The 22,414-nt window shown below is 41.5% G+C and overlaps 3 protein-coding genes across 9 annotated transcripts in view; 2 read left to right on the plus strand and 1 right to left on the minus strand.

Moving 5' to 3' along the window:
* Positions 1 to 2,762, plus strand: part of spata1 (spermatogenesis associated 1) — a 6,817-nt gene extending 4,055 nt beyond the window's left edge. For all 6 annotated transcript variants that reach the window (XM_076874448.1, XM_076874449.1, XM_076874445.1 and 3 more), the window contains exons 7-13: positions 543 to 708; positions 788 to 848; positions 983 to 1,094; positions 1,166 to 1,291; positions 1,416 to 1,591; positions 2,372 to 2,470; positions 2,600 to 2,762. In XM_076874448.1, coding sequence (XP_076730563.1) covers positions 543 to 708; positions 788 to 848; positions 983 to 1,094; positions 1,166 to 1,291; positions 1,416 to 1,591; positions 2,372 to 2,470; positions 2,600 to 2,755 — 896 coding nt within the window. In that variant the 3' untranslated portion in view covers positions 2,756 to 2,762. The remainder of the gene's footprint in view (positions 1 to 542; positions 709 to 787; positions 849 to 982; positions 1,095 to 1,165; positions 1,292 to 1,415; positions 1,592 to 2,371; positions 2,471 to 2,599) is intronic.
* Positions 2,763 to 2,933: 171 nt separating this feature from the next.
* ctbs (chitobiase, di-N-acetyl-) lies at positions 2,934 to 8,447 on the minus strand. Of its 2 annotated transcripts, none has more exons than XM_004561506.5 (7): positions 8,251 to 8,447; positions 6,032 to 6,170; positions 4,995 to 5,203; positions 4,535 to 4,706; positions 4,345 to 4,442; positions 3,925 to 4,086; positions 2,934 to 3,409 (listed from the first exon to the last, which is right to left on the minus strand). In XM_004561506.5, exons 1-7 carry the CDS (start codon positions 8,362 to 8,364, stop codon positions 3,221 to 3,223), a joined length of 1,083 nt encoding a protein of 360 aa, XP_004561563.2. In that variant the 5' UTR covers positions 8,365 to 8,447; the 3' UTR covers positions 2,934 to 3,220. The 2 variants fall into 2 exon arrangements, with proteins under 2 accessions (XP_004561563.2, XP_076730565.1); XM_076874450.1 differs by lacking the exon at positions 8,251 to 8,447 and adding an exon at positions 8,118 to 8,244.
* Positions 8,448 to 12,065: 3,618 nt separating this feature from the next.
* LOC101477775 (vitellogenin-2) lies at positions 12,066 to 21,092 on the plus strand. The gene is made up of 34 exons (XM_004561509.2): positions 12,066 to 12,108; positions 12,430 to 12,450; positions 12,552 to 12,703; positions 12,801 to 13,052; positions 13,153 to 13,314; positions 13,404 to 13,552; positions 13,640 to 13,790; positions 13,879 to 14,036; positions 14,115 to 14,280; positions 14,361 to 14,486; positions 14,572 to 14,790; positions 14,899 to 15,116; positions 15,211 to 15,308; positions 15,396 to 15,520; positions 15,648 to 15,752; positions 15,863 to 15,982; positions 16,070 to 16,253; positions 16,350 to 16,443; positions 16,537 to 16,722; positions 16,821 to 16,971; positions 17,053 to 17,269; positions 17,369 to 18,150; positions 18,240 to 18,284; positions 18,364 to 18,432; positions 18,524 to 18,730; positions 18,814 to 18,956; positions 19,144 to 19,282; positions 19,386 to 19,515; positions 19,625 to 19,808; positions 19,900 to 19,994; positions 20,088 to 20,182; positions 20,309 to 20,474; positions 20,615 to 20,776; positions 20,868 to 21,092. The coding sequence occupies exons 1-34, from the start codon at positions 12,069 to 12,071 to the stop codon at positions 20,975 to 20,977; spliced, it is 5,421 nt and encodes a 1,806-aa protein (XP_004561566.2). The 5' UTR covers positions 12,066 to 12,068; the 3' UTR covers positions 20,978 to 21,092.
* The last annotated feature ends 1,322 nt before the right edge of the window (positions 21,093 to 22,414 follow it).

Here is a 22,414-nt window from a genome sequence, read left to right on the forward strand (position 1 = left end):
TACAAGTAGAGATAGTGAAGGTGGAGGAGTTTAAATACCTGAGCCCAACCATCCAAAATAATAGACGGTGCACAAGAGAGGTGAAGAAGAGAGTGCAAACAGGGTGGAGTGGGTGGAGACAAGCGCCATTTGTGACAGAACAATGAAAGCAAGAGTGAAAGATGGACAAGATTAGAAATGAATACATTAGTGGGACATCCCAGATTGAGCAGTTTGAAGACAACGTTAGAGAGGCAAAGCTAAAATGGTTTGGATATGCGCAGAGGAGGGAGAGTTGATATATGGGACAAAGAATGTGCAATATGGAGCAACTAGAAAGGAGGAAAAGAGGAAGACCTCGGAGAAAGTTCATGGATGTAGTGAAGGAGGACGTGCAGAGGGTTTGTGTAACAGAAGAGGATGCTAGGGTGAAATATGAGTCGCTGTGGTGACACCTAGAAGGAGCAACCAAAAGAAGAAGTCGTCGTCTTGTATTTGATGCAATAAAATGTCTATTTGCTGAAACTCTTAGAAAAGACAGATGCAGGTTTTTCTGCTTACAGATTTCCAGCAGTGTGTGGCTGATTCAGCTCAGGTGAAGGAATTGCCAGAGAAAGAAGAAACCTGCAGAAAGAAGAAACATAACCAAAGAGGAAACAGAGCAGCCAGACATTCAGGAGTGGCGGAGTCCCTGGAGGACAGAGATTCAGGCTTCTCCCTAACAGACGGGTACCGAGCAGCCAGCATACTGACCTAAAAACTTCTTACTCCATGGACACGACTGAAACTACTTGTGTGTGTTTTTCAGGGTTGGGAAATCAAAAGTGGAACACGCGCTGAAGTCCATCAGAAACAATCGAACAGCCAGGGTAACGTGTGACATTTAGAAAAAACACAAAGTATATCTTGGTTACATGATCGTCTCCTTTTCAGTGCTCTTTGTAAAACATGGATCCACAAAAGAAAAACACTTTGCAGGATAATCTTCTGTTTTTCTGTGAAGCTGTCAGAAAGCCTAGCTCCGTTGTCTCAGCCTGCCGTATCACCACCTTCAGGTTTAGACTTGGCCACAGTCACACATGAAACGGCTGCTTCTCCAGTCCTTCACACAAACAGTAAGCCGGACGTATCTGCAGGCTTTATGCTGATTGTTATTAGTACAACTGACGGGCTTTTTATTTAAAAGGGGAAGAACTAATCAGTGAAATCAAGCTGGTACGGGAGGAGAGAAAGCAGATGGAGAGGACGCGACAAGAGCTGCTGCGAAAGGGGAAAGACTTGTTAGCCCAGAACAGACACCGCAGGAACCAAGGTCAGCACCAGTCACCAGAGGTTTTTAATTATTCCCCAATCTGAGTTAAAGCGCTAACAATTTAGTGAAACTTTTTTTTTGTTGAAGTTGTTAACCAATTTGTCTCCGTCCTTTTAACATAAAGCACGTGACAGCTGGAAAAAGAAATATTTTGAAGCCAAGAAGGCCACAGCGCCATTGGACGAGAACTTGAGAAACTTGAGACAAGAACTGGAGACGTTTTACAACAAAGTCCTGCATCAGCTGCAGGCCCGAGATAACAGAGCAAAGCCCAGACACCAAGGAAGATCCTCCATGAAGGTACAATCTAACCACACGATTCCCTTCTTTTTTTAAATGCATCTTCAGTATTAATATTAAAGTCTCAGTGGCTCAGTTTCAGGTCTGTACAATGAACCAGTCGTTACTTACACCTTGCTAGTTCTGGGCTGGACCCTCTTTTGCTTTCAGAACTGCTTTAATTCTTTATGCACAGATTCAACGAGATGCAGGAAACGTTCCTCAGAGATTTTGGTTCATATTCACAGTTCTGCAGATTTATTGGCTGCACATCCAGGATTTGAATTTCCTGTTCCATCACATCCCAAAAACAACACTCGGCTAGGCCGTGGTGTTTAAAAAATGATGAAATGGTACTAACAGGGGCCAGTTTCTGACCCTACCATCCGAGCGTTGCAGCAGAAATAGAGTTGAATCAGACCAGGCAAAACTTTTCCAATCGTCTAATGGTTCCATTTTGGTGTAGCCTCAGCGTCCCTCAGGAGCGGCAGCCAGTGTGGCGTTCTTGCTGCTGTAGCCTTCAACCAAGCATATAATAGTTGAAATAATTTGTTGTCTTTCTACCAGCAGTCAGGTAGTAAATGATAAATCATCTTTTTTCCCTATTCTGACGCTCAGTTTGAATTTCAGCAGCTCATTTCGACCTTGCTTACATGCCTAAACGCACCGTTTCTGCCATATGATTGGCTGATTTGGATATTTGTGTTAACGGGTAGTTGAACAGGTGTATCTAATTCAAATGGCCACTCACCCATAAACAGTTTTCCACCCATAAACTTAATGACGGACTATCCCTTACAGAATGAGCTCATCATTCAGATCATGACTGAGAGCCACGAGATTGACAACCTGAAGAGGAAGGTAGAAGATGGCAAGATGAAGCTGGTGACGGAGATAAAGGTAAGTGATGTATGAAAACTGTTAAAATACCTGAGCTGGTTGGTCAAGAGACATATCATCAATAAAATCATCTAATCACGGCGCACAGCAGAGCTCATTTTCTTGTGTTTCCTATGAATGTTTTTCTAGTTGAGAAAACAGGCGGCCACTGAGCTCAGAGCCCTGAAGGCTGAGCTGGCTCAGAAGAAGAGTCAGTCATCTCATCCCGGCCTGATGGGAAATACTCCACGGCACGGAGCACAAGTCCAGAGCAGCGCTGCCCAGTTCAGAATAAACTGCACGTGAAAAACCCGTTTTCTGGTTTAATTATTTTGGACTTGAATGCATCTTTCTAATTAGTTATGTTATTTGATTGGACCAAAATAGTTTGCATTGTTTTATAATGTCAATTTAAGTTTGGGTTTCTCAGATGATGTAAACTCTGATGTGCTGAGATAACAAAATTCCACTGCTTACTCTGTAATTTCATTCAAAGATTTATTAGAAACAAGTTTTATTTATTTAAAAAAGTGCATAAATCTCAGTAAGCTCAGTGTAGGGACGTTTAAAGACTGGCTTTCCTTTTTAGAGAATCACAGTTATTTCGCTTAGCAAAGAGGAATGTAACCCAGTCAAAGGCAGCAGCAATAAAAGAAACAATTTACTCTCAAGTGCAAGTATGCCTCGAATACCCCCTTTACTGCTACAAAGGGAGGTGTTGACTTAGCAACAAACAGAGGCGGGCTCTGGGATGGTTTGTCACATGCACAGCTAGCATCCTAAAAGAGCGTCCCACATCATTGTTGTCTGTTGCCTGGCGACCGGATCGTCACTGTAGTCCAAGATGTTGGCGTTCCACATGCCAATACCCCTCAGGCCCTTAGACATCACCGAATCCGCCTTTGGGCAAATACTCTGTGGGTCATCGTACCAAACTTGATGGATCTGTCCGTCCTGGTCCTGAGGAAAGAAGCAACAACATAAATTTGATAATAGCGCCATCTTGTGGTCTGAAAAGATTTGTCCATCCACCCTGAGGGCAAATAGCAGAAATGTTTCTAGTTGTTTCAGAAGGCTAATTCCTTCCGTTTGGGAAGTGACACTGCTGTACTTTAACAGTGCATCCAGATAAACGGCTCTTCCCTGAAATACAAGCGCCACGCAGGCATGAAGCTAGTCAAACTTAAACAAAGAACACAAGCCTGAAGAGATGATCATATCAGTCGAAATCTTGGTTTGCATATTAATATTTGTTTTAAATATTAACTGGAGCTAAACAGTGCACAGATCCTTTCTTGCACATATTGCCTTTTTGGTCCGAGACCTAAAACATTTCGCCTGGAAGCAAAAGAACTAAAACCCAAATATTTAAATGCACATTTAATTTTATAATTAATTGAACACCTTATCCATGCGTTTGTATACTTCAAGAAGAAAAAGGATTTATCCTTAAAATATGAAAGAAAATTGAGCACCTTGTAATTGAAGTAGGGAGCCTGCTGCTCGTCGTCCCAGAGCCTGCCTGACATCGAGCTGTTGACCTGCTCCATGAGCCACTTGTACGGTTTCTGTTTTCCAGCCGCATCGCTGCAAGGAACTCCACGGAAAGGCACTTTCTCTATAGAGCACACGCCCTCCTGGTGTGAGAAAAGAAATGACGGTGTGTTATAATAACAGGCAGGAGTGGCCTCGTATTATATCACATATGGCCCACACTGGGCAAGGTTAGTAATGCTATCGGCTAATAACCTATAAAAATGTCATTATCCCGCCTTTGTTCAGCCTAATGAACAACCTCGTGTCCCCATTCGAGGAGACACCTTTTCACTGGTCTTCAAAAACCTTCAACAACAAACGAATCCTCACTTTTATTTTTTTAATGAACGATCTCTTACCTGGGAAAAGTTGAGGCATGGATAGTCATAGCCGTACCACGGCACTCCCATCACTATCTTCTTTGGACTGATCTTCAGATTCAAATACTGGTCATAAGCTACAAAGAACGACACCGAGTATTTCATGTCATTGTCTCAAGTAGATTTACAACAACATGCCTTTCTCCTGTTCTACTATAAAACCACAAACCTTCGAGTGTCTGACGGAGAGGAGCGTTTGCCATTGCAATGCAGTCGCCGGTGATCTGGCTCTGCTCGTCGTAGGACATCACAAACAGCAAGTCGCAGGATTCGGCAATGGTTACGTAATCATAGCAGCGCTTATCAATGCATTTTGGTGACCAAGCGACATCAAATGAGACCTGAGGAATCAGGAAAAGGTAAACATCAACGGGATGATGATTTTAAAATCACTCAGAAAGTGCTCATAGGCCTTTTTTCATTTACCCAGTCTTGCCAAAAGACTTTTTATCTGATTTAGTGCTCAGCTCAGATAAAATAATTATAGTGGATGATGTGCTTGTAACGATATAGAAAAATAAGCACGTCCTGTGAAGACTGGTGAAGCTGGGTTTAGTATGGATTTCAAACTGAGAGACTGGCCTTGGAAAATGACCGTTGTCTCCGAGTGCCCAGTCATTCCGCTTTACCTGAGATCCTGGGATCTCCCTGTGAAACATCTCAGTGGTCTCTTTGACCAGAGATGTTAAGGCATAGTACTCCGGTGAGCCCTCTTCCACAGCTTGTTCAATGTCTATGTTAATCCCGTCCATAAACTGACTCTTGGCCAACATGACCTTGTCTGCTATCCACGCAGTTCTGTTGTCCTGGTCCACAATGTAGGAGAGGGGGACGTCGCCTTTACCCAATAACACAAAAAGATAGACAAATGTACAAAAACTCAATGAGAAGAAGCACCACATACAGTACCGTGCAAAAGTATTGAGCCACGCCTGGTTTCTTTATATCCAGACTTTCTTGCAATTCATTTAAGTTGTCTTGAGCAACAGTCTTTCTTTGGACATTTGGACGATTGTTCACTCATCAGTCCTTGTATCTGATCGTTTTCAGACGCTGACCTATGAATCACTCGGGCATAAAATGCAGCTAATTCAAGGGATGAACCGGGGTTGTGTCTACACATAACAATCTGTCAGAAAAAAAACAACACATTTTAAATATTATCTTTAGGCACTTTGTTGCCAATCTGTGGCAAAGACGCATAAATTGTTCTAATTTCTTTATCTACAACTATGAATCCAAATTTGAAATTTGTATTTTGCTTCAAACCATCACCAGTATGTAGAGGAGGAGGTCAGGAGAGGTGTAGAGCAGTGAGTGTTGACAGAAAGAAATCGTGTTTAAGAAAGTTCAGGTTTTTTTGCTGAGAAATAAAGGTGGTAATACCGAATATTGACTTTCAAGCTTGTTAGAATTTTAAAAATCTATTTGTTCTTTGTGTATTGTGATTCCATGTATGTTTGCATATGTTTCAATAAATTTCCTATTAAAATAAAAAGTAGTGAGGGGTGCTGCTGTGAACTGAACAGTCACAGGACGTAAATAGACGTAAATGGAAAAATGAAATATGGAATTATCACAACATCAGTGCAAGTACTGAGAGATATTTAGTTACATGTAGGTAAACTCCAGTCAGCTCTTAGTACAATAAAGAAAGTTATCTTACCTTTGAGGACGACCCGTGCGCCTTTGGAGTGAGCGTAACACATGAGCTCAGCATCATATTTTCCAAACGCTGCCACTGTTGTTACCATGCTCCAGTTGTAGGATTTCCATGTCTTCCCACCCACGTCAAATATAAACACCTGAAAACGACGCACACAATTAAAACACATACAGTGGCATAATAGCAAAGCTAATGATGAGGATTTACTGAAAGGTCAGAACTGTTAAGTACTATATGTGTAAAGGAACATCTGGTATACCTACTGAACAGCTGTCTGAAAAAATAAATCAGAAACTGAAGATTAAAGTAGGATTTACTGATTATCTGAGAGTTATATGGCCGAGTGTATAATTTTGTAACCTTATGATGGTGTTCATTGTTGGTCAAGCATCCCCTGAAAACCAGATTTTAACCTCTGGAGACTTCCTGGTTAAATAGGTAAATGTAGACAAATACCACCTCGTTCTTCTGCACTTCTTCTGTACTACTGATGTCAAATAAACTGTTATTGAAACTATTTGCCCGAATCATTTTTGGTCAACAAAATCCTGCATTCAGCAGAGCAAACATATGTTTATAGAAAGCACTTCACTATTTCACAGTGGAACTTTATGAAGCTGAATATATTTAGCTTTAACAGAAAAGCCCCTGGTGCTCCAACAGGGCTTTGATGTGCCTTGTAAATGGGAACTGAAAATACTGTGTTTAGAGTATTGTTCCATCAGGGGCGACCTCCAGGCAGGTATGGACACATTCTTATCAGCACGGAAGAAACAGAAGAGCTAAAAAGTTCTATTTATATGTTTCATGGCATAAAACAACAACAACAACAACAACAACAAAATAAAGTGTTGGTGGGATTGTTTTTTTACCCTTACTGGGGAATACTGAAGTTTCCTCAAGCTCCTAAGTAGAAAAAGATTCTGGGGGTGTTTTCTTAATTTTTAATGGCCTGTGGTTAATAGATGCAGCATTAACCACAAGCATAAAATTAAATTAAATTAAATGAACAGACTGTGTTACCCAGATTTATATAAACTCAGCACAAACGGTAAGCAAATGTGTGTTTGTGCGATAGCAGAATAAGCTGTTTGGTATTCGTTTTTCATGGGCACAACCCACAAATGCACAAATATCCCTTACAAATGTTTCACCATTTACGAGGAAACAATCATGCTTTTCACTGATATGCAACAAAGAAATAATGAACCAAACACAAACTTTAAAGGGCCACATATTCACCGTGTTCTCCTGAGAGCACGTAACGAGAACAGTGTGTGATGATATGGGGCTGGACTGCGATTATCTGGAAACCAATACGAGGTTCAGTGTGTGTGCGGACTATTGAGCTGGTCCCTGGACACACATACGAGCTGGGAGCTCGCCTAACTGGGAGCCCTGTTAGTTTCACCTGAGGATGGTCTCTGAGAGAGAGAGTCAAACAGCTGTCAAACGAATCTGGGCCACGAGCCTTATAGTTTTACACCTGTAAGCGACACTAAAGAGGACTGGTAGTGTCATGTAATTAATATATCCTTAGTGCTTATTTTCTTTATTATATTGTTTTATGTACTTTAATAATGAAGGTTTGTAAAGCAAGGCCACTTTTGACTCATAAACTGTGCTCAGCCAGACTGAAAAACAGGACGTTAGTGTAGAAATATACAAGTATATTAATAAATACAGGAAGCCAGACAGAAAAGAGCAACTTGTACCATATAAGGAGTGTTTGTATCGAAACTGTGTGACGTGTAAAGTACCGAAATAACACCTGTATGTGAGACGTTTTTAAATTCTAATGTTAGAGCTTTGGGCTGTGCAGGGCTCTCTCTCTCTCTCTTCCGGAAGATGATTGAATAAAAAGAATTATAAATGGTTTTGACCACTATGAGTCGGGCTTTCTCTGTTCTATCATGGGGATACTGAGTCACACCTCCATCACAAGACCAACTTTTATTATTACAGTGGCGACAGCACCAAGCAGCAGCCTTAGCTCATTGCCGTTGTTGCCATTTGTAATCAGAGTAAACCCGCAACGTTTCACCTGTTTCCGATGAGCTTTTACATCAGCAGCACCAACACTTACGTGATTTACGCCACCACACTGTTTGTAAAGTGTCTCAGATGTCTCTGGCTGCGAGCGATGAGCGGAGGGTTCAAAGGTTTTTTGTTTTTTTCGGCCAAGTTTTAGCAGCAACAGGTTGGTCAACTAAGTTTACCTCGAAGTCTTTCTCCTCGCGGATCTGCTGGCAGAGCTCCGGTCTCTCACACGGACACACGCTGGACCTACAGGCGGTCAGGAGCGAGCACAAAATCACAAGAAAGCTCAACATCTTTAGCAGAAAGAGGAAAGTTTTAGCGCAGAGTGAACCCGTGCGACTGTGAGCTGCCCTACGGCGTGCGAGATGGGACAAACTTCTACTGTCATTTATTTGTACAGCTTCAGAAAACAAAGTAATCCAAGTCGCTAGAAAAATTTCAAATAGATATATTTCTATATTACAGAAAAAGCGGGCCAGGCTGCCAACAGAGGTCAAAGTAAACCAGGCAAATATTGACAGATTTGAGTTCAGGGGCAGAACACATCTCCAAATGATGAACTCTGATCTAACCTTCCCAATTATGATATGGGTCAATCTGACCCATTACCACCCTCTCTTCCTTTGATCGGTTACACAATGTGTCTTTGTCGCTGCATCAAGTGTTATTCTGTTCGGATCATCATAAAGAACCACATAAATACTTTACAAAGAAACTCTTGAAAGCTTTGATATTTAATGTGAGTCGTCTCTTTTTATTTGCAGGCTTTTGAGGGAACTTAATACAGGTACTTCGAGTGTCGTGCTTCCTTTGGCCTTTTATTTAAAAAATAAAACAAAACAAAAAAACACTATATACAGTACTTCAATTGAGATGGATCCCAGCTATAGTTATCTGTGAAGCCAGATTACAACAACCATGTGTCTTAACCAAAAGTATACATGTCCTAAAGACATAAAGGTCTGAATGGTTTGTTGTAATTGGTCTATAGCTGTGCTCCAGTGCTATTGTGACACATCTTTGAAGTAATTTTTTAGTGACATTTATTCTCTAAGATGCATGTAAAACAAGTTTCTAGGACTGTCTTCATTTATGTGTGCAGAATTGTCAAATAATAGCAATATTGTAACTCCTTATCATCAGTGTTTCCTTAAAAGTCCCTAAAAAGTTGATCCAGGGCACTGCATCAAGAGCACTCCCTCACTTTTCACAAAACTCAGCACATGTGAACTAAAATCATCTGTTCATGAACAACAGAAAAGAAGAATTTAAGGATTTTGAAGGCAATTTAACTGGTCGAAATGAGGAGACTTTTACTGTAACAAAGAGATAAGAAAGTAAACATCCAGCAGCTAAGGGAGCAATATCAGCATGTGATGACCTGCACACCATCTGCCAATCAGGCCGTCACAGGAGAGCCAGCAGATGTCAGGAGTCCAATGAAAACCCTCTGTGTGTACGTGAGGGTGAGGAGCAGGTGTTTGCTCCCAGTGTCACCCTCTGCATGTTGTTCCCAGCAATCAGCACGCTGTGTCCAGTTTTTAGTGCATCTGAATGTACAACTGTCTGACATTTTGGCAAAAGCTAACCTGCTAAAGATGTTGGGCACCAGATGAAACGATGTGTTTTGTACTCGGGGTGTAATAATGTGGCATTACGTGAACATTACAAATTGTGGTGTTTGTTCAAACGTGAAATTTGCAGCTTTTGTTTGGCTTCAAGAACAGCTGGTCATGAGCAAAACACTGAATATCTCTAAAAAGCAAAAATAAATAAATAGATTTAGATGAATTGATGTTTTTTTCTACCCGATTTTAATTATTGAAAATATAAAAATGAGCTGGTGAAATAATTTTGGAATTAATTTTTCTTTAGCAGAGATTCAAATCTACTTACAGTTTTATCCAGCATTGCTGGGCATCGTTATTTATCCATTTATTCTTTATAATTGTATATAGAATAATAATTGCATCTCAACAGTATAAATAACCCTGTAACACTTGGATTAATAATTTTGCACACAGTTTACTCACACAAACGCACACAAAAGTTACGTTAAAAACAATCAGAGGTGTTGGGGTGGGGGATACCAGATTATTGGAACATGTGAATTGCTTGTAGAACTTCATTTAAAATATTATAAATTTATTGTGTGTACAAGTCAAAAAGGGGAGGGGAGGGGGGCAGACCTGAAATTAGCCTGTGTCTCATAATGGCTGGGAAACGTGACCTCGTCCTCATTCACTGACAGAGACAAATGAAAGCGGCACCAACAAACAGGCCAGGACTTGTTTACACTGGCTGGTATCAGCCTCAGGACTCACACTGAGGGTGATAAGAAGTGTGATGCAGAAGAATAGGTGTGGTGATTTCATTGTCACACTTTGTGTCTGATGCTTGTAGACATGAACCTTTTCCTTTTCCCCTTTGTTAATAATAATGGATTGCATTTATATAGCGCTTTTCGAGACCCTCAAAGCGCTTTACAATTCCACTATTCTTTCACTCTCACATTCACACACTGGTGGAGGCAGCTACAGTTGTAGCCACAGCTGCCCTGGGGCAGACTGACAGAAGCAAGGCTGCCATATCGCGCCATCGGCCCCTCTGGCCATCACCAGTAGGCGGTAGATGAAGCGTCTTGCCCAAGGATACAACGACCGAGACTGTCCGAGCCGGGGCTCGAACCGGCAACCTTCCAGTTACAAGACAAACAGCCAACTCTTTGAGCCGCGATCGCCCATAAATAAACATAGTGGTGCTAACCCCATCTGAATGAAATATTCTTTCTTTTGTATTATCTGCAAAATAATTTTGCAATTCACAAAATCATGAAGTGTGAGTGTGTTTCACTGAAACAATTTCCATCTAAATGAGAAAACACAGATCAGTTAATAAGTAGTTACAAAATGCCATCAATACATGTGGATACGTAGTGCCTCAATAAGTCCTGACCAGTCTGTGGTCTGAATCCTTTTTGAATTTTCTGTTAGTAGATTTAAATTTAGGGTTTTTTAATGAGTTTTATTGCTTTTTGTTTCTTGTTCTAATATTTATCAAACACATTTAGAGAAAACATATGGCCTTAATGTATTGAATTTTTTTAAACTACACTGCATTTGAATTTGTCACTCGACTCTCACTTATTTTTTAAGTATATTAATAGCCTCTGAAAATGTGTGCATGAGCTTTTATATCTGTTGATGCCTTATAAGCTGTTCCTGGCATCCCAAATCCGCCCCAAGACAAAACAGAACTCACAATTTCAATATAAATTTTTTATTACTCATTTGAGTTTTATTAAATTAGATAATTTCTTTTCTTTTCTTAAAAAAACCCGTGACAGCGGTTGTTAAGTCAACATGTGTTGGCTTGACTTTTGAAAGGTGCTCTTGGTCATGGCCAGTCGCAGGAGCAAGATGACATGACTGTGAAAAAGTCGCCTGCCAGGGCACACTGACATTTCACTGAATTACTAAGTGGAAACAAATCATATCTGCGAGAGATAATTATTTAACCTTTGTCCACCTTTGTTTAAAGCATCTCACCAAAAAAACCAATGGTTTGAGATAAATCGCTTATTGAAAACAGTGGACACATAAAGCTAATTCTAAGGATGTTGAAATATTGGTATGCTAATATTTCTATTCATTCATAAATTAAAATACCTATGAAAATAGCGAAATGCTTAAGATTAGAAAACCGATTGTGTTTAAAATGTGTGAAGTGCTATAGAAGAAAAACATATTCTTGTAATTGCGACATTGGGAAATCTCTGGAAATTTGTGAAAGGTAAGAGCCAGGTCAATACAACTTGTCACATCTGTGATGTTTCCTATTAGTTTATTTACTTTGTCTAATCTGTATGATCAGGGCATGGTCACATCAACACCAAAGACAGCCGGCATTTAGTTAATGATACATTTGATGGGCAACGTCAGCAAAAAATCTGCTTAAAAAGGACGCCTCTGCCTGCAGATCCTCACATCCACCAGCCATGAGGGTGCTTGTACTAGCTCTTGCTGTGGCTCTCGCAGGTGAGCAGGAATTATTTACAACTAAATGTTGTTAAATTGAACTAAAAATTCATCTTCTGAAAAAACAGTCTTTTTTAAGAATTAGATAACAACTAAGAATAAGAATTTCAATAGACTTGCAGCTGAGAAGAATTGTTACTGCCAGTGCTAGCAGTTTAATGCTGCCAGAATATAACAATGCTAATTGCCGAATGTTAAGCACATTCTGGCAAAATAACATAAATTTTATATAAATTAGTATCATTATCCCTTTACAAATTCTCTTCCCTATTTCTTGTCATTTGTGACACCAAATTAACATTTATTCTTCTCCTGTTACAGTGGGGGACCAGTCCAACTTGGGTATGTTGTTGTCCTGTTATGTTAAACACAAAAGGCAGTTAATAGAGAAAGCTTCTCCCTCATCTTAGAAATGCACTTTGTTTCTTTTTCTGTTTTTACAGCCCCAGGATTCGCTTCTGTTAAGACCTACATGTACAAATATGAAGCGGTTCTTATGGGCGGCTTGCCTGAAGAGGGCCTGGCTCGAGCTGGGGTTAAAATCCAGAGCAAAGTTTTGATCAGTGCAACAAGTGCCAACGACTACATTCTGAAGGTACAGATCACTAGGCAGAATTAAAATGAAAGATTATTGAAACAGACAACTTGAAACATAGCTTGTTTCTCTCTCTTTCTCCTCTTTTTTTTTGCAGCTTGTAGACCCTCAGTTGCTGGAGTACAGTGGCATCTGGCCCAAAGATCCTTTCCATCCGGCCACCAAGCTCACCACAGCCCTGGCTACTCAGCTCTCGACACCGATCAAGTTTGAGTATACAAATGGCGTTGTCGGGAGAGTGTCTGCACCGGCTGGTGTCTCCACAACAGTGCTGAATATCTACAGGGGAATCATCAACCTCCTGCAGCTGAATGTAAAGAAGACACAGAATGTCTATGAGATGCAAGAGGTACAAAAAAATTCGCTTTCATCAGGTCCTTCATACAAAATGCTTGAACACTGATGGAAAATAACAACAATCTATATTTTGATTGTATTTCGTGATCTAGTCTGGTGCTCACGGTGTGTGCAAGACCAACTATGTCATCAGGGAGGACATGAGGGCCGAACGCATTCATCTGACCAAGACCAAGGACCTGAACCACTGCCAGGAGAAAATCATGAAGGACGTCGGCTTGGAACACGTAGAGAAATGCCATGATTGTGAAGCTGTAAGGGCATTTTCTAGTTGTTTCATAATCTCTCTTCTAGAAGTCTTCATGCTGGCAGTTTGAAGATTGCGTTGGTTTTATAATTGCAGAGAGGAAAGAGCCTGAAGGGAACTGCTTCCTATAACTACATCATGAAGCCAGCACCCAGTGGTTCTCTGATTATGGAGGCTGTTGCTAGAGAGGTCATCGAGTTCTCACCTTTCAACATTTTGAATGGCGCTGCTCAGATGGAGTCTAAGTATGTGGTTTAAACTAAAATATTATGCTTCATTACAGATTTATAAGCATCGTGCCACATTGATTGAATGATTATCTCCCCTCACAGGCAAATTCTGACCTTCCTGGATATCGAGAACACCCCCGTGGATCATGCCAGATACACCTATGTTCACCGCGGATCCCTGCAGTACGAGCACGGCAGCGAGATTCTCCAGACACCCATCCATCTTCTGAGGGTCACCCATGCCGAGGCTCAGGTACTGCAGCATTTACTTGGAAAAAGCCTTTTCTGAATTCACCCTGTATCCACAAACCTTTTCATCTGGATTGTTTGTTTCCTCACAGATTGTCAGCACTCTGAACCACCTGGTAGCCTCCAACGTGGCCAAGGTCCATGAAGATGCCCCTCTGAAGTTTGTTGAGCTCATCCAGTTGATGCGTGTGGCCAGAGTCGAGACTATTGAGTCCCTCTGGGCTCAGTTTAAATCTAGACCTGATCACAGGTAAGTGCAGCTTTGATTCAGTAAAGGCCCAAGAAACTAACATGACACGGATAATGGGATTGTACTCCTCTTTCCCAGGTACTGGTTACTGAATGCTGTCCCCCACCTTCGCACTCATGCTGCTCTTAAGTTCCTCATGGAGAAGCTCCTTGCTAATGAGCTAAGTGAGACTGAAGCTGCTATGGCTCTCTTGGAATGTCTGCACTCTGTGACACCTGACCAGAAAACCATCGAACTTGTCAGAGTAAGTATTTTTTTTAAGCTTTCCTATATATTTGCAGTGACATGAACTCAGTTTTATATTGTGTCTTCACCACTTTTCAGAGCCTGGCTGAGAACCACAGAGTGAAACGTAACGCTGTGCTCAACGAGATTGTGATGCTGGGCTGGGGCACTGTAATTTCCAGGTTCTGTAAAGCGCAGCATTCTTGCTCATCTGATCTTGTGACAGTATGTATTATTTGAACATGTTTTATTCTGCTAAAGTTCAATTTAGACATCAGTGGCTTTAATGTTTTTTTACATTCTTGCACAGCCTGTACATAGACAAGTTGCGGAGGCTGTTGAAACAGGTGACATCGATCAGCTCACTGTCGCTCTCAAATGCCTGGATAACGCTGGACATCCTGCTAGCCTTAAGACAATCATGAAGTTCCTGCCTGGCTTTGGCAGTGCTGCTGCCCGAGTCCCACCCAAAGTTCAGGTCGACGCTGTTCTAGCTCTGAGGAGAATTGCAAAGAGGGAACCCAAGATGGTGAGACTACATTTTCTGATTCCTACCATCAATAGCAATAAATATACTTGAGACCTATTTTGTGTGCAGTGTTCAGTTGGGGCTATAGTAATCGGTCTTTCTCATTAGGTCCAGGAAATAGCTGCTCAGTTGCTCATGGAAAAGCATCTCCATGCAGAACTCCGTATGGTTGCTGCCATGGTGCTCTTTGAGACTAAGCTCCCCGTGGGTCTAGCAGCTAGCATTTCCACAGCCTTGATCAAAGAAAAAAACCTGCAGGTCGTTAGCTTTGTCTACTCTTACATGAAGGCCATGGCCAAGACCACATCCCCTGACCACGCTTCTGTGTAAGAACCTAAATGATTTTCATGTTTCTAAGATGCTTTATATCTATGCATGCTAGTCTATCGAATCTCAAATATCCCCTTGTTCTATTTTAAGTGCTGCAGCATGTACTGTTGCCTTGAGGTTCCTCAACCCCAAATTAGGCAGACTGAACTTCCGCTACAGCCGAGCCTTCCATGTGGATACCTATAACAGTAAGACGATAGCAGATAAATAACCCGCTGTTGCACACCTTAGATTTGTGCATGTGGTGTGATGATGTTTATCCATTTGCCTGCCAGATGCCTGGATGATGGGTGCTGCCGCCAGCGCCGTCTTCATTAATGACGCTGCAACCGTGTTACCAAGAATGTTTATGGCCAAAGCCCGTACTTACATGGCCGGAGCTTATGTTGATGCTTTTGAGGTAAGACGTTTAAATGTTAAGTAAGTAACTAAAAAAACACTCGGCAATGCAATTCAATGGCTTCAATATGTAAACCATACATTTTTCAGTATCTGCACTCGAATGCATTCAATAACGTACTTTTCAGGTTGGAGTGAGGACTGAGGGAATCCAGGAGGCTCTTTTGAAAAGACGACATGAAAATTCTGAGAATGCAGACAGGATCACCAAGATTAAACAAGCCATGAGAGCTGTAAGTTGAACTACTGTGGCAAGAGTGAAAATGGGATTCTGAGGCACATTTTCTTTACGAGAGCTGACTTTTCTTTTACTTGTTTTTAACCTAATTTATTCCCACAATAGCTTTATGAGTGGAGGGCTAATCCTTCGAGCCAGGCCCTGGCCTCTATGTATGTGAAGTTCTTCGGACAAGAAATTGCATTTGTCAACATTGACAAATCCAAGGTTGACCAGCTTATCCAGGTACGGTTTCTCCCACAGCCTCATATGGTTTCTTAGTAATGATGCATTATGTTAAGTTGAAACTAATAAGCAACGTTGCCTTCACAGTTTGCAAGTGGACCTTTGAGAAACATGTTCAGAGATGCTGTAAATTCTATGATGTCTGGTTACGCAACACATTTTGCTAAACCAATGCTGCTCGGTGAGCTCCGTCGCATCCTTCCCACCACTGTTGGGTTGCCCATGGAGATCAGCCTCATTACATCCGCTGTGACTGCTGCATCCATTGAAGGTAAGTTTCATTTGAACAGTTTACAAGTTTACAAAAGGTAAAAATATATTGATATTGATATGAAAAATATATTGTTCTCTTGTGTTCTTTTGCTAGTCCAAGCCACTGTGTCACCACCTCTGCCTGTCAACTACCGGGTTTCCCAGCTTGTGGAGTCCGATATTCAACTGAGGGCTACAGTTGCTCCAAGGTACACAACAGCTTGAGAAGCTTCTTTTCCGCAGTTTAATGAATGAATTCAGAGATAACTCTTAATGAATAAATATTTTCTGTCTTTTTGCAGTGTTGCCATACAGACCTATGCAGTCATGGGTGTGAACACCGCCTTAATCCAGGCTGCAGTGATGACAAAAGCCAAAGTTTACACAGCTGTTCCTGCACAGATGAAAGCAAGGATTGATATTGTTAAGGGCCACTTCAAGGTTGAGTTCCTGTCTCTCCAGGGCATTAACACAATTGCATCTGCACAGTATGTTCCATCCTTGTCACTAATTGCCATGCATTTCAAAGATTTTTGGTCCTTTTCGGCATCTGTTTTTATTGGGTGGGGTTTTTTCTCTCATACAGCGCTGAGACGGTTGCCATTGCGAGAAATGTGGAAGACCTCCCAGTCGCAAGAAGCACACCACTGATGTCATCTGAAGCTGCATCACAACTTTCAAAGGCCTCTCTCAACTCAAAGATCTCCAGAATGGCATCATCTATAACTGGTGGAATGGTAAGTTTGGTTCACTTGCCTCCTATTTTCAACATTTAACTTTTTGAAATAAACGTGGCGATCTCTGCTGTGGTTTTACAGTCTGCGTCATCTGAAATCATTCCTGCTGACCTGCCACGTAAGATTGGGAGGAAAATGAAATTCCCTAAAACCTACAGGAAGAAAGTCCGTGCTTCAAGCAGAATGCTAGGATTCAAGGCCTACGCTGAGATTGAATCTCACAATGCTGCCTACATCAGAGACTGCCCTCTCTACGCTCTGATGGGAAAGCATGCTGCTTCTGTTAGGATTGCTCCAGGTGAACTTGAAGTTGAAGCTTTAACCTAACAAATTTGCAAAACATTGTGGAAAAGTCCTGTTTTTGTTTTTAATTATTATTCTTTAATTTATATTCCAGCTTCTGGACCAGTCATTGAGAAGATTGAAGTTGAGATTCAGGTCGGAGATAAAGCAGCAGAAAATATGATTAAAGCGATTGACATGAGCGAAGAGGAGGAAGCTCTTGAGGATAAGAATGTCCTCTTGAAAATCAAGAAAATACTGGCACCTGGTCTCAAGAACACCACATCATCTTCCTCCAGCTCCTCCAGCTCCTCTTCATCCAGCTCTAGCTCCAGCAAGTCTTCTTCATCCAGCTCCCGCTCCAGCAGCTCCAAGTCATCCAGCTCTCGTTCCCATAGGTCTCGCTCCAGAAAGTCCCAGTCTAGCAGCTCTCAGTCAAGCCGCTCTCCCTCAAGCTCTTCCTCCTCTTCCTCCTCTTCATCATCCAGATCTTCTTCCAAGTCATCTTCCAGATCATCTTCCAGATCATCTTCCAGATCATCTTCCAGATCATCTTCCAGATCTTCTTCTAGGTCCTCCTCTCGCTCCAGACCTAAGATGGCTGACATTGCTGCTCCTATTATCACAACGTCCACCAGAGTGAACAGCTCCAGTGCTTCATACTTGCTCAAGACATCTGGCAGCAGCAGCAGCAGCAGCAGAAGAACCAGAGTGAACAGCTCCAGTGCTTCATACTTGCTCAGGACATCTGGCAGCAGCAGCAGCAGCAGCAGCAGTAGCAGCAGCAGCAGCAGCAGCAGCAGGAGTAGCAAGAACAGCAAGAACAGCAAGAACAGCAAGAGCAGCAACAGCAAGTCATCAAGCTCTAGGTCCTCTCGGCGCAGTGCTCAGTCCAAGGTGAGTCATCCTCTCTTCGCAGCATGCAGACGTGTGTGGAATTTTATGGAATGTGGGGCACTTATTTTACAATTCTTTTCCTATTACAGCAACAACTGCTGGCCTTGAAGTTCAGAAAGAACCACGTCCACAGGGTAATTATTAGGCATCACATCAAAGCTCCGTCATGTCTTCTGTTTAAGCAGGCTAAATGTGTGGTTTCCTTGTTTGCAGCACACCATCTCCACACAGCGTGGCAGCAGTCACAGCAGTGCCCGCAGCTTCGATTCCATCTACAATAAGGTGATCAGTCAAATGAAGATATTTACGGTGTTACACATTAAACTGGGAATAAACATAATTATTAATATCAACCTCTGGTTTTCACTTTTAGGCCAAGTACCTCGCTAACACACTCACTCCTGCCATGTCCATTGCAATCCGTGCCGTGAGAGTCGACCACAAGGTCCAGGGATACCAGCTAGCAGCTTACCTGGACAAACAGACCAACAGAGTGCAGCTGATTTTTGCCAGAGTCGCTGAGAAGGACAACTGGAAAATCTGTGCCGACGCTGTGCAGCTGAGCCCGCACAAGCTGATGGTAAACATAATGAACTTATGAGGAAGTAACCAACTAAAATTAGGTATGATGCTTAGGCTTTAACTCACTGAAATTTATTTTAGGCCAAGATATCCTGGGGTGTTGATTGCAAGCAATACTCCATCACGATTATAGCTGAAACTGGTCTTTTGGGCCATGAGCCCGCAGCCCGCATGAAGCTGAACTGGGACAAACTGCCAAGAAGCATAAAGCACTACGCAAAAAGGTAAAGCTGTGGACATTATTTCGATTCATGCATATAATCAGTGCTTTTATCAAAAAGCTTTTGCAGACATTTTGCAGATGGCAGTGCATAGCAATTACTTTCTTCTGACATCCTCTCGAACCTGTCGTTTGTACTGAAAACTGATAAAAGCTTTATAAAACACTCAGTAACCTTTATGCTTGTCTAGGGCGTGGAAATCCATGATCCCTATTGGTCAAGCATATGGAGTAAACTACGCAAAGGCCAAGAATCCTCGTAATCAGATCAAAATGACTGTAGCTGTTGCTACTGAGACAAGAATGAATATTGTGATGCACACACCAAAGGTACAGTTTTGTTGCCCCTTCTTCTGTATGCACTGAAAATGTTTGCAATGCACTTTGTCACTCAGAGTGTTTCTAACTACTTTCTGACTGTTTAATATTCCAGGCGATCCTTTACAAGCGTGGGATGTGTCTACCTGTTGCTTTACCTATTGGAAACACTGCCGCCGAGCTGCAAGCATCCCGGGACAACTGGGCTGACAAGATGTCCTATTTAGTTACCAAAGCTAACGCAGGTAAAAATATTTTAATGTTTTTTTTAACAAAAAACAACAACAAAAAAACCCAAAACAGATTTCATATTTCTGTGATTTGACTTGTGATTTCCTTTTCGTTCCATTTCAGTTGAATGCTCCCTCATCAACAACACACTGACCACATTCAACAACAAGGAAGCTAGAAATGAGCTGCCACACTCGTGCTACCAGGTCTTGGCTCAGGATTGCACACCAGAACTCAAATTCATGGTTCTGCTGAAGAAAGACCAAATACAGGATCAGAACCAGATCAATGTTAAGATTTCAGACATGTAAGAGCAGCCAGGATTTATGTGGAAAAGAAATAATGGTCAGCCTGTGAGCCAAAAAATAATCATATGTATTTGAACTGCTTCTCAACAGCGATGTGGACATGTATCGGAAGAACAACGCTATTGTGGTGATGGTTAACGGAGTTGAAATCCCTAAAAGCAACCTGCCATACCTGCATCCATCAGGTTTTTGTTTTGTTTTTTTAATTTAACAAAAATATTGAACTGCCAGATTGTGCCATTTGAAACCATGCTTATACATATTTGCACTTACTTTAGGTAAGATACAGATCAGACAGTTAAATGAAGGCATTGCTCTCATGGCACCCAGCCATGGTCTTCAGGAGGTCTTCCTTGGCTTCAACGAGATGAGGGTAATACAAAAAAATGCTGATAATACATATATCTAATATGCATATTTATTATTTTCTGAGGCAATTTCCTATTTGTATACCTGCTTTAATCTACATTGTACTAATATCTGAACTTTTTTATTTCAGGTTAAAATTGCAGACTGGATGAAAGGAAAGACTTGTGGAGCCTGTGGAACGGCAAGCGGAAATGTCGGAGATGAGTACCGCACACCCAGTGAACAGGTGACCAAGGATGCCATCAGCTACGCCCACTCCTGGGTTCTGTCTTCAAACACCTGCCGCGATCCCTCCGGTAATCCTTGCAATATTTCCTTGACCTTTCTCTAAGAGAACATTACCTGCAATGCAAACTGTCACAACACAAACAATGAATATTTGGCATCAAACAATGCACACATACAATACTTACCTTCACCTTCTACACTCTTCCAGAGTGTTCCATCAAGCAGGAATCTGTGAAGCTGGAGAAGCAGATGGTCTTTGAAGGTGTGGAGTCCAAATGCTACTCTGTTGAGCCTGTGCTGCAGTGCCTGCCCGGCTGTATCCCAGTGAGAACCACTACCGTCAACGTTGGCTTTCACTGCCTGCCCAGTGGTGAGTTGCAAGAAAGCTTCTTTGAAAAACATTATCTCTGTTTTAGTATCACGTACAGTCTCCAATCACTTCTCTTTTTTCACTGTTGCAGAAACAACTGTGAACCGTTCTGGTCTGAGCAGCTTCTTCGAGAAGAGCATCGACCTGAGGGATACTGCAGAAGCCCACCTGGCCTGTCGCTGCACTCCTCAGTGTGCTTGAGCTCATTGCCTTCGGCCACATGACATTTTGTTTTCTGTTTTAGACAGGTGTTGTTAATTAGCTTTGGCTCAACTTGTAAACTTAAATAAATTGGAAAAGCATGTGAAGCATGAAACTGCTGCGCTCATCTTTTATTATTATTATTATTATTTCCTTATTCTTTATTATAACAAAACATAAATAAGATCAACTTAATTTGTCCCAAAAGTTAGTCACAGAAACCAAAATTTGAAAAAATGCAACATGACAAACAGATGTCAGTGAGGTCAAGTCTACTCAAAAGAAGCAAAACTGAATAGAAAAATTAAAGAAAAGTAAAATAAATAAAATAAATCAAAATCAAATGCAATAAAATGTTATGTAAAAAGCTTGATATAATACAGTAAGGAGCTCAAAATATTAAAATCTTAAAGAAATGCAATAAATACAAAAAAACCCCAATAAAAATGTAAATAAAATACATCAAAGTGATTTTACAGAGTAAGATTAAACTAGCTAAAAATGGATTACTAAAGAAACTCTAAAAGAAATCTGCTCATCCTCTTCTTGTATGTATTTGTTGCACATTTTGCAGTAACATGAAATCTTTGTAAGCACAGTAGTCATGAGCTCACATTAAAATTACATTTGTAATACAACCTAAGCAGTTTAGGAACATTTATCATGGTACAAGTGAAAGAGACCCTTTTAGTGCACTCCTTGATTTGTGGAAGGTTGGCTTATTCACATCATTATAATGTAGCTGTAAACAGGGACCTGTCTACAACCTGCCCAATAAGTATAGCATGTTAAGTTGCAGAAAGCAACACAACATGGGGCGGTTTGTTTACAAACTCAAGTCTAACTTGTTTTTTGTTAGAAAAAATCTGATTGTTACATGCTTAAATTTACACAAGTTTACACTGTCACGAATAAAAATTTAAACCTAATTTTTTATGATTTGTTGGGTTAACCCTCTGAGGTGCAAAATATAATTGGCCATTTTTGACTACGTTCAGGGCTGGACTGGGACAAAAAATCGGCCTTTGAATGAAAACAAACGCTGTTGTGACAGTGATGTACAGTCTTATTGGTATTTATATATGATTTCTATACGTTTTACATCAGATAAAAACTTTGGTTGTAAGATTCAGATAATTATTTATTAAAAATTAGACATTTAAAATGAGAATAACAAAGAAAAGTATTTCGTTGTGCCGCCCTTTCCCTGTGTCCAGGGCTGGGCGCTCAGGTATGTACCAGCTCACTCCCGGTGACTACTTGGCAGGGCCTGGTGCCTGTTGCCTGGTCAGGCCTCTTCCGGGGCAAAGGGGGCCCTTTGGGCCTCCGGCCTCTGGGCCGGCGGCTCAGTTCACTCTGGCTTCTGCTCCGTGGCTACTGGGTGACCCCTCACCTGGGGCTCTCCTCAGCTCTTCCCAGGAGGGTGGCACGGATGCC

The sequence above is a fragment of the Maylandia zebra genome, linkage group LG15, assembly GCF_041146795.1.
Source record: "Maylandia zebra isolate NMK-2024a linkage group LG15, Mzebra_GT3a, whole genome shotgun sequence".
NCBI lineage: Eukaryota > Metazoa > Chordata > Actinopteri > Cichliformes > Cichlidae > Maylandia > Maylandia zebra.

What these genes read in the sequence shown, in the direction of transcription:
- ctbs (XM_004561506.5), bottom strand. Translation starts at nt 8,364, where the DNA reads ATGTTGAGCTTTCTTGTGATTTTGTGCTCGCTCCTGACCGCCTGTAGG. An exon ending in CGCACGGGTCGTCCTCAAAG is followed by an intron (nt 5,204 to 6,031) that starts GTAAGATAACTT and finishes TATTGGGTAAAG; the next exon opens with GCGACGTCCCCCTCTCCTAC. An exon ending in GGGAGATCCCAGGATCTCAG is followed by an intron (nt 4,707 to 4,994) that starts GTAAAGCGGAAT and finishes CTGATTCCTCAG; the next exon opens with GTCTCATTTGATGTCGCTTG.
- LOC101477775 (XM_004561509.2), top strand. Translation starts at nt 12,069, where the DNA reads ATGAGGGTGCTTGTACTAGCTCTTGCTGTGGCTCTCGCAG. An exon ending in AAACCATCGAACTTGTCAGA is followed by an intron (nt 14,281 to 14,360) that starts GTAAGTATTTTT and finishes ACCACTTTTCAG; the next exon opens with AGCCTGGCTGAGAACCACAG. An exon ending in TTCTGTTAGGATTGCTCCAG is followed by an intron (nt 17,270 to 17,368) that starts GTGAACTTGAAG and finishes TTTATATTCCAG; the next exon opens with CTTCTGGACCAGTCATTGAG.